Source organism: Eurytemora carolleeae, unplaced genomic scaffold (assembly GCF_000591075.1).
Source record: "Eurytemora carolleeae unplaced genomic scaffold, Eaff_2.0 scaffold2024, whole genome shotgun sequence".
NCBI classification, from domain to species: domain Eukaryota; kingdom Metazoa; phylum Arthropoda; class Copepoda; order Calanoida; family Temoridae; genus Eurytemora; species Eurytemora carolleeae.
Window position 1 is genome coordinate 49,433 of NW_019397925.1, and position 10,537 is coordinate 59,969.

A 10,537-nucleotide genomic window follows, 5' to 3' on the forward strand; every position below is an offset into this window, starting at 1 on the left:
ACCAAACAGTTGGACCGAATGGGCTGACATTTTTTTAGGGAACCCAGGGTTACCTTGGTTTAAAATAGGCTAAAAAAAATCTTTAAGTTTTCAAGATAGAAATTTCTTTTTTCAAAATTTCGCATGCATAAGTCCAAATGGTTAAAAGATTGTAATTGTAAATTTCAAACTTGTCATTGGAAAACTGAAAATGTTGCAACTTTTATTTGGATAATTGTACGTTTTGGAACTTTTTATCATTAAATATTATGCAGAGTTTCAAACTTTTCGTTTTGCATTTGAAAATTTCCCATTTTAACTTTCCATTTTTTAATATTGCACTTTTCATTACTTTTTATTTTAAAATTGTACATTTGGAACTTTTCATTGGAAATTGTACATTTTGAAAAGTTTCATTAGATAATTGTATCATTAAAAGTTTTTATTTTTAAATACTTGTACATTTGAAAGTTCCTGAAATTTTTTCTTGAATTATGATGACGTATTTATCTCTTACTTTCTGTTAAATAATGAATGAATGAATCCTGGTTGCAAAACTAATTCTTCACCTCCTTCGTTCACTGCTTCAGAGTCTAAGACAGTAAGGTTCAATTAATTTTGAGGGGGGGGGGGTCAATATTTAAATTTGTGTTTATTGTGATTATTTCGATATTCTATATATACTCCTTTAGTAAGTTCTGACCTGAAGGATGAAAACTATCCTGGCTTCCTAGTTTGCTTAAAGATGCTCTGCGATCCTCTCCCATCGTTGCATCTCCATCTTGTGCCTAGAAATATAGTTTTATTATAATGAATATCCACCTTGTGCCTATAGATATAGTTTTATCATAATAAATATCCATCTTGTGCCTATAAATATAGTTTTATCATAATGAATCTCCTTCTTGTGCCTATAAATATAGTTTTATCATAATGAATCTCCACCTTGTGCCTATAAATATAGTTTTATCATAATGAATCTCCATCTTGTGCCTAGAAATATAGTTTTATCTTTATGAATCTCCACCTTGTGCCTATAAATATAGTTTTATCATAATGAATCTCCATCTTGTGCATAGAAATATAGTTTTATCTTTATGAATCTCCACCTTGTGCCTATAAATATAGTTTTATCATAATGAATCTCCATTATATGCCTAGAAATATAGTTTTATCATAATAAATATCCATCTTGTGCCTAGAAATATAGTTTTATCATAATGAATCTCCATTATGTGCCTAGAAATATAGTTTATCATAATGAATCTCCATCATGTGCCTAGGGATGGACTGTTTTTCCCTTTTTTTAAGAACGAACCGATCGTTTCGTTCATGACCTACATTAAAACGAGAAACGAGACAATCATTTTCAAAACATCGTTTTTTTAACTTGTCGTTTCATTTACGAAGACAGGTTTTTTACTATTTACAACGACCCTTTGTCAATGCAGTTGTTAACGAAAACGGCGACTTTTCATTATAATGACCATACATTCGTTAATGAAGACCGGGACCCTTCGTTAACAATATGACTTATGTGAACTCGTGTATCTTTATCAATTATGTTTTTTTTGTTTCAATTACTTTATTCAGTACAACTATATTTACACATAACTCTTATATCTTTAAATTTTCAAAGTGAAATAATTATTTAAATAGACAAAATAGAACATTTAAGTTTTGGAAAAAATAACCCAGTCAATACCCTGCACATTTCTCCAGTGAATCTCNCGTATTCTTCACTTTCTGATAATGGAATGTTGCAGATATTTAGTTTTTTAATTATATTATATGGAACTCTTAAAACTGTTCCTACATATTCATGGCTTTTTATTTATTTTCGCAAATACTGAAATTTACGTAATATAGTAAAATACTCATTGAAAAGTTGTCAAGACGACATTTGATAAATTCTTTCGATGTATTCGTTATTAAGGGTTTCACTGTATGAGGAACAGTCTGAAAGAGATCCATACAATTATTCAATTAAAAACTAAATATCTGCAGCATTTCATTAAAAATAGGTTTAGAGAACCACATTTTATAAATTCATTCGATGTCTCATCCGAATTACTGGGGTAAACTGTAGAAAAAAGAAGAAGCATCATATTTTCTAGATTATAAAGCATAACCACTAAAATTAAAGATGGGTGTTTACTGTTTACAATAAAAATTTAAATATTATTAAGTTACCATTCATGTAAACCATCAGAATTTAAATACGAATTACAATTTTCAAATTTCGAATCACGTTTTCATCTTCTTTTTCTATTCAAAAAATTTTGAAATAATAAAACTTTCTAAATTTATTACATTTAACTGAAATTATTCTTATTTGTGACAACCCGTCATGTTTTGATATAAAAAAGTAAAAAGATCTACATGTACAGTAATTTAGAACCGGAAAACTGTTTGAAAATTGAATGTTTTTTTCACTTGCACTTAAGAAATGACCCTTTGAATTTATATTTTGTTATTGTTCCAACTGAAAATGTTCAGGTCACTTTTGAATAGTCTATAGTTGAAGAAAAAAAAAGAAATTGTAACTGTATTTGTTACTCTTAATGATGAAGAAGAATGTCGTCTTCAGATTTACCTTTCATATTTAGAATTCTCCTATATTCATAGAGTTCTCTTTCGTCGCGTTCTTTCAAGGCACGTAGCTTTTCAATATGTCGAATATACACCTTAACATGAAAAAATAGCTTCTTCAATCAATTCGACTTTTGTACAAGCAGACATGCACTACAGTAAGAACCAGAAAACTATGGAATAGGAAGACGACATTAAGCCAATAAATGTTTTTGATGTTTTTACAAAACAAATAGTTTCACTAGTAACTTATTAAATCACTTGCTTATTAAAATGGGTTTGTTTACATTTTACAATTGTTGTGTCTTATGTTCATTGACTATATTTAACGTTACACTTTGAGCCTTGAAGTCTTCCTCTTCCAGAGTTTTCTGGTTCTCACTGGATAGTGCCCCTCATCATATTTGATTGATCCTAGTAATCCTTGCAAGCTTTTATCCAAACATCTTTGAGAATTTTAACAATTTAGGTTTTTAAACTCGTATAGTTACTGCTAAAAAAATGTGCTTTATAGTTCTAAAACGAAAATGTATAGGGCTACAAAAAAGTAAAATGAAGTAACCCCAGTCGTATATGATGCAACTTTTCATAGCAGTTTGGATCTATGTGCGTACAAAGCTCTTAATTTGAATTTTGAACATAACTTTATTATTAGTTTAAATCTTTTATAAAGTGAGGTATGGTAAAATGTAGCCTTTTTTTGATAAAAATGTTGAGTTGCTTTCAGCTTGCGTCTTTTTACTCGACCTTAAGTTTTGAAGAAAAACTAAAAGTTATGTCACATCACTTATACAATTATGTTGGAAGAATAACAATTTTATTGCGCGCATTTTCATCCAATTCCTTATAATTCTGCAGTTCTACGCAATTTTGCGCAATTTCGAGCATTTTCGCGCGAAGGGAATTCCCATTGGAAACCTTACTTCTACCATTTAAAAAAAATTAAATGAAACATTCGTTCTGTAAAATTGTTTTGTACAGTACAATAGAAATAAAACTTTTAGACTAAACTTTATTTAGTCCAATGAACATGCGCAACAGGAATTGTGCTATGTAAACAGACCCAAATTAATAAATTACTGATTAAAAATTTGTCTCGTAAAACTGTTTGCTTTGTTATAACATCAAATACACTCAAGTATTGCTATAATGTCGTCTTTCTATCTATTCTTTTCTGGTTATTACAGCATGAAATGCCTTAGATTGTTTTTTTTTTAATGAAAAAGTGACCTCTACTGCATATGCTACACTGTCCTCTACTTTAACTGCTCCTACAGCCTCTGCTGTACTGGCCAGCCTTGAAATCGAGTGCTGAAGAACCTAAAACAAAATTTGAAGAAGAAAAAAATTTAAATGGGGAATTTGGGGGCTAAAAAGTCTATCAGGCCGGAGCTTTGTGTAGAGTATCGTTAATCTTGAATTCTCAAAATGCTTGATTCCTCAATTAAAGTTATTTCTGCAGGGTTTGACCACCACAAGATGTCGAAGATGAATTAAGCTGAAGATCATGCAAATACAAAAACTCTAACTTCAGTTTATTTGCTATTGCCCTTGACTGAATAAAAGAAATGATGGAAATTAATTAATTTTCAGATTACCTGAACTTCCTTTTGTAGATTTCCAATAGTTTCAATAAAATCAGAATTTCCTCCTTCTACGAGTAGTCCTGACAGGTTCATCTTCAAGTTTTTATCAATTTTATCAGTTGTTTTGAATTAACTAACAAATTATGTCCCAATAACGCGTCCTATTCAACCCCCCCCCCCACCCCCTTAAAATCTGGATGAAATTTTGGTAATGCCAGGACAAGAATGTTTTGTAATAATTAATTCAGGAATCATATACAGTGAAACCCTTAATAACGAATACATCGAAAGAATTGATCAAATGTCGTATTTTTCACTTTCTGATAATGGAATGTTGCAGATTTTTAGTTTTTTAATTAAATGATTATATAGAACTCTTTAAAACTGTTCCCGCATATTCATGGCTATTTATTTGTTTTTGCAAATACTGAAATTTACGAAATATAGTATAAAACTCATTGAAAAATTGTCAAGACGACATTTGATAAAATCTTCCGATGTATTCGTTATTAAGGGTTTCACTGTATGTAAAATTATATATTGATGAATGAATGCCTTAAAGAAATTTACGATTGAGTCGTTTTTTAACAGTCATTTTTTGAGACACTCTATACCTTAATTTCATGAAGCAAGTTCTCTGATAAGCTTTCTTGTTCTTTTCTCAGAGTTTCATGTTTATTTAACCGTTTACCGAGAGAATATCTGAAAAATATTTCGAGTGACACTTTTTTTTAATTATTAAATTTTTTAAAACCCTATATATGAATTAGATATGAATTACCTATCCTTTGATATGGCAATATTCAGCAAGGCAAATTTGTTTTCGAGTTCTAAAATAAAAACTGATGTTAAAGGTTTTTTTTTAAAATCCAAAGAAAAGTGCTTAAAGTGATCAAAAAAAATAATTTTAGCGTAACAAGATATATAATTATTCTTAGATTTTATTATATTCTGAATTTTTTACCTGAAATTTGTATTTTAGCCTTTAAAAATTGTTTGAAATAATTTAATTTATAAAAAGATTTGCTATTTCTCAAAAATCCAAGTTAAAACAAACCTTGATCAGATAGTTTTGAGACACCCGGGCCCTCTTTCAACAAGTCAAGACTTTCGAGAAAGTCACTGAAAAATTGATACAGTGAGAATTAGAAAAGTCTGGAATAGGAAGATAAATTTTAGACCCATGTTATGACTTCAAATAGTCCAATAAACATGAGACACAGCAATTTTTCAGTGTAAACAGACCTAGTCCACTTAATAGGTGATTTAATAAATTAATAGCAAAATTATTTGCTTTGTAACGACATTAAATACACTTTATTATTGCTTTAATGTCGTCTTCATATTCCATGGTGGTGTCAAAAATAAAGTCATTTGATAATCCAATCCAATATTCTTTCTGTTAATATGCGAATATTTAAGATAATTTGTTAACTTTGGATTTGTTGGTCGGGTTCTCTTTGTTCAAACTGAAAATGAGAGTTAAGTGTTGAACTATCCTTAGAAATTGTTTAAAGAACTAAAAATGTTGATTTTTGTTTTTTGCTGTTATTTTTTGTTTCACTTCATTAGAGTTTTGTTTTGCGGGGTTTGGTGTTTTTTTTTGGAATTATAGTTCTTGTTTTTTTGAAGTTGCTAATTTTTGTATCACTGGACTATTATTTAGAAAATTGTGGATTTTTTCTAAACAGTTTTGAATGTGCAGAACCTACCGAGCATTTAAAAACTTAATTGGAATTGTCATTGGAATTGGAATTGTCATTGTCATCGAAAAAAACTAATCATTGTTGAATAGAAACGTTAACATTAGTAATCCTCCCAGTTATACCTGGACAGTGTTGGAAAAACACTGTTTGAATCCAGGTCCATCTGAGATCTTAGAGTTTCCATCATATCATGCCGAATAGAGAGGGACCACCGCTTCTAAACATTCAAGGAAATGAGGTCTTAGAGTTTCCATCATATCNTTATAAAATAAAGTTACAAAAAGAAATTGTTCGGTTCAGAATTTGCAAAAAAATCTTTGTTGAAAGCCTTACCTTTGAGGTATCAAGGTCAAGGGGTTCAGCTAACAGACTACTTCTTCTGTTTCACAAATAAGCTTATTATCCATCTAAAAACTTAGGATTGACACTTGCACTTGAGTGATTGCCAAAAACATGTCCAGAAACAACGATCTTAAATGAATAAAACAATTTCAAGATTAATGCCAGTCAATTTTTTCACAAAAAAACTTAAATAGTATAATAAATGAAAGGAAATTAAAAGAAAAGAAATAAGATCCCAGAGGCCGAATTTAAAGAATTTGAGCCGCGGCTCAAATATGGTTGGTTCCACTTAAAATTGATTCAATTTTTCAAGATTTAAGCCAGCGCTCAATTGAAACCTGTTTTTGAGGGATTTGAGATGCGGCTTAAATTCATCAAATTCGGACACAGATAACATTAAGATTGCCGGCAGTTATACTATGGCGGAGGCATATGCTTCATACTACAGTGGTATAGTAACTAACATTTAGAGTGTATAATGACCATTAATCAAGCACTATCTGTTCCTTTGTTCTAATCTGGTGGTAACTGGTCTATCTTCCCTCAGACTAGACAAGTCCTCAAACATACTGTTCCTGCGCTGCACTTCAGTCTCAGCTATTCCTTCAGGTTTACCAGAGGTATCTAACCTAGGGATTATTGTTAGAGGACTGAATAATAAACATTTAAAATTCACAATCAGAAAAAAGGACGTTCTTTTCAGTAGTCTTTGTTCAATCTTTAAATTAGAGACACTTGTTAGGATTTGGGGGTAATTAGTTTCAATTTTCAAATTACAAATCACTTTCCTATTCCTAACAAATGGATTAAAAAACTAACCGCCATTCTCCTTTGTTCTGGATATAATCATAGATATAAATTTTTTTACAGACACTATTATTATTATGCAACTATTTTTCATTTTATTTTTTTTTTCAAACAAAAGTAAATATCTAAAATAATGTTCATATCCTTGACGGTATGTTTTTAATTTTGATTATATTGCATCATTTATTGCTCAATTTATTTCAAGAACGAAATTAAGTAAACATTGTATTTGATGATTTCCATGATTGGAATCAAAGGCCAACTTGTTTGAAAGAAAAGTTTTTAAAAAAGTGATTAATTTGAAACCTTCAACAAACATAAACCTCATTTAACATTCCTGTTGTCAAGAGCTTTACAACCGATGTCCTGAGGAATCTCTTCCTCCTCCTCCTCACAGTTGAATCTAGTAACACTTTCAAAACTGGACATTTCTTCTTTCCCAGCTTCACAAACATTATCTGAGCTTGAGTCTGTTGAGATCTGTGTTGAGGGAAAGTAGACCTGAAACAACCGCAGTAATTGTTAATTTACTGTCAAAATTTCTAACTTATTTTTTACATGTCCTAATCATAATCCCGGGTTGGGATATTTTTATATAAGGCCTGGTCTTTAAGATTCACTTGTACTCCACAAGAATAACATCAGACTCCTTTCATCACCACCTAGTAAAGTCAGGGAGTGGAAATGCTCTCATCAATCTGAACCCAGCTACCCCTATCATCGTACTGTACGGAGATTAGTTCCGCCCCCTGATTGGCTAAATTTCAATGATTCATTAAATGTTCAATATTAAAAAGTTATTGTTGCTGTATTCCCTTAGCTAGTTTATCCTAGGACCTAACCACTGTGGATAAAAATCAACAAAAGAGATACTTAGCAACTGCACTTTCAAATTTTAACAAGCATATTGAAAAGCTAGGTCTAACCACGCTTGGGCTTTCTTTTAAATCCAACTTTTGTTCTTCAATACCTTCATTTTGCTCTTCCTATCTAAAAATTCCTTGGAAAGTGAATTGCGTGTTGGTGATTGTTCAACTTCTTGAATTTCTTCCTCCTCGGTTTTGATTCTGTACTGGTCATCTTCGGGAATCTCAAAACTCTCTTCTGTATCTTCACTCATGTCAAATGCAATTGAACGAAACATTGACTAAACACATTTTGTTAGTTGATTAGTTGATAGTAGATAGTTGATTAGTTGATAGTTGATAGTTGATTAGTTGATAGTAGATAGTTGATTAGTTGATAGTTGATAGTTGATTAGTTGATAGTAGATAGTTGATTAGTTGATAGTAGATAGTTGATTAGTTGATAGTAGATAGTTGATTAGTTGATCTGAACGGATTTTTGTATTTTTAGACTTTAATATTATGTTTGAAAAATTTCCAAGAGACAAACAACAAAAAATCAAATGAGAACTGAGGCTTGGCACTATCTATTGGCTTGTTTTATGCAATTTTTATGCATATTTCTAATTTACCTTAATTCCACTTTTCCGTCGAATATTTCCAATAGTTGGTTTTGTTTCACCACTTAACAAAAAAAATGCAGTTAATAATAATTCTTGAATAGGGATTTTTCTTCAATTTTTTACCTCATACTGTCTTCAGAAGTTGATTTATCTTTTAAATAGACTTTTTCAGATTTATTTGTGACTTTGTGTTCTTCATCAAGCTCCTCATCTTTGTGTTCTTCATCAAGCTCCTCATTTTTGTGTTCTTCATCAAGCTCCTCATCTTTGTGTTCTTCATCAAGCTCCTCATCTTTGTGTTCTCCATCAAGCTCCTCATCTTTGTGTTCTAGAGTTTCCTCTGATTTTTTCTCAGCTCCTGTTTCCGTATCTTTTGTTACTTCATCTTTATTTTTAAAATTTTCTACATCTACAGATTTAAACTTGTGACCTTCTTCATTATCTTTGATATCATTTTTTATTTTATCTTCCTTGTCCACTTCTACTTTCACTTCTTCTTCTTCTTCTTCTTCTTCTTCTTCCTCTTGTATTATACCAAGTCCATATTCCTAATCAAATATATTACCATCTCAATTTGTTTCAATGTATAGTATTTTTTAGCTATCACCAATTACCATTCCAATCTTTGCAATGAAAAGTATATTTAGCAACTAACTATTACCATGTATGGTTCTGCAGGTTTACAAGGCTCATAAACCATCTTGTTCAGCAACTCTCTACGAACTTGAACAAATTTATCATTGTCCTCTTCTTCAAAATCAGAGCTGTCCTGAACAAAATGATACATGGCAACAAAACATTTCCCTGCATGTAAAACTAAACTATTCGCAGAATTTTAGGTATAAATTCTTGCATTTTTCCAACTAACTTTTTTGATTTCAACTCTCGATGATCCTTCCCTGGGACCCTTTGGTTTGCTAAACAATATTTGGATCACTTCCACATAGATTTATTCTATACTTATAGAAAGTTTCATCAATTTATTAGACAGGGTGGCAACGCCTTGGGCTTTGATTTCAACGCTCTAACTCACTTATGCTTTTCTGTAGCCCTCTACATGTATATCTTAGCACTTTTAGGCACTTGTTTTTAGCTTTGGATTTTAAGAAGTAATTGGCTAAATTCTTAACACTTTTTGCTTGAGAGCTTGGAACCTTTAAATCACAGTGACAGACATTTGACGTAAGTTGTATTGTTCACAGAGAAAGAATTAGACAAGAAGTATATAAATAAAATAAATTAATAATATGTCATCACACTACGCTGAACTAGTGGGGTAGGTATTACAGACCTATGATAGGCAGGGTCCAGGTAATACATAATAATTCATTGGACAGGGTTACCTTGGGTACTGTAAAAAGTGTGACCGGCCATCAAAGTTAAAACCGGGCAGACATGAATAGGGGCAGGGCAGTATTTGCCGCAAATCACTAAGACCGTAACAAAGGGGTTGGTATGGTTCAAATTTGACCTTAGTTTACCGTGATGTACCTCTAATTCCTCCTTTTCTTGGTATAAATGTAGAATGGTGGAGATTCTCAAGGAGATGTTGTTGAACCCTTGTTGAATCCAATCTTCGAAAGTATCTCCTTCAGTTAGTTCTCCCTCAGCCAGGTTTAAAATTTGTTTTAGCTCCTTGATTTGGCGGATAACCTCATTCTTTTACAATCAATCAGTTTTAACTGAATTTCAATAGTTCTACTTTTAAAATTTAACTATCTTTATTATTAGAAAGCAATGACTTTAATAAAATTGATTGTAGAATTAAAAATCTAAATTTGAATTTTAAAACTTGGAGAGTAGAAAAATTTATTTAGGTTCAATATTTTTTTTTGCTGTTGATTTCCTGAAAAGTCTGGGCTTCTAGTAACTTTTGCTCCAGAACCTATAAAACAAATATATATTAACTTTCTTAGTTTGTTAAGGCTTTTTGTTGCAATTTACTAAATAAAGTTCCTGAATTGAGCTGAATAAAAAGGGTTAAAGGTTTAACAAAAGTTTAAACTGCAGTCGTCAGGGGTCAATATAATTCCCAAAAAAGCTGATTTTCTTGATCC

At 31.0% G+C, this 10,537-nt stretch overlaps 1 protein-coding gene across 1 annotated transcript; it reads right to left on the bottom strand.

Annotated features, from left to right (window-relative positions):
- Positions 1 to 2,540: 2,540 nt before the first annotated feature.
- On the bottom strand, positions 2,541 to 10,365 carry LOC111716338 (trichohyalin; the record flags this gene model as incomplete). Its single annotated transcript, XM_023491776.1, is given in 16 exon segments — positions 2,541 to 2,666; positions 3,802 to 3,891; positions 4,170 to 4,250; positions 4,772 to 4,859; positions 4,939 to 4,987; positions 5,215 to 5,279; positions 5,986 to 6,080; positions 6,197 to 6,242; positions 6,712 to 6,834; positions 7,350 to 7,513; positions 7,983 to 8,159; positions 8,490 to 8,541; positions 8,604 to 9,028; positions 9,142 to 9,249; positions 9,972 to 10,139; positions 10,327 to 10,365. Coding segments are annotated over 16 exon segments (1,896 nt in total), but the record flags the coding sequence as incomplete, so codon positions are not given.
- Positions 10,366 to 10,537: the final 172 nt, after the last annotated feature.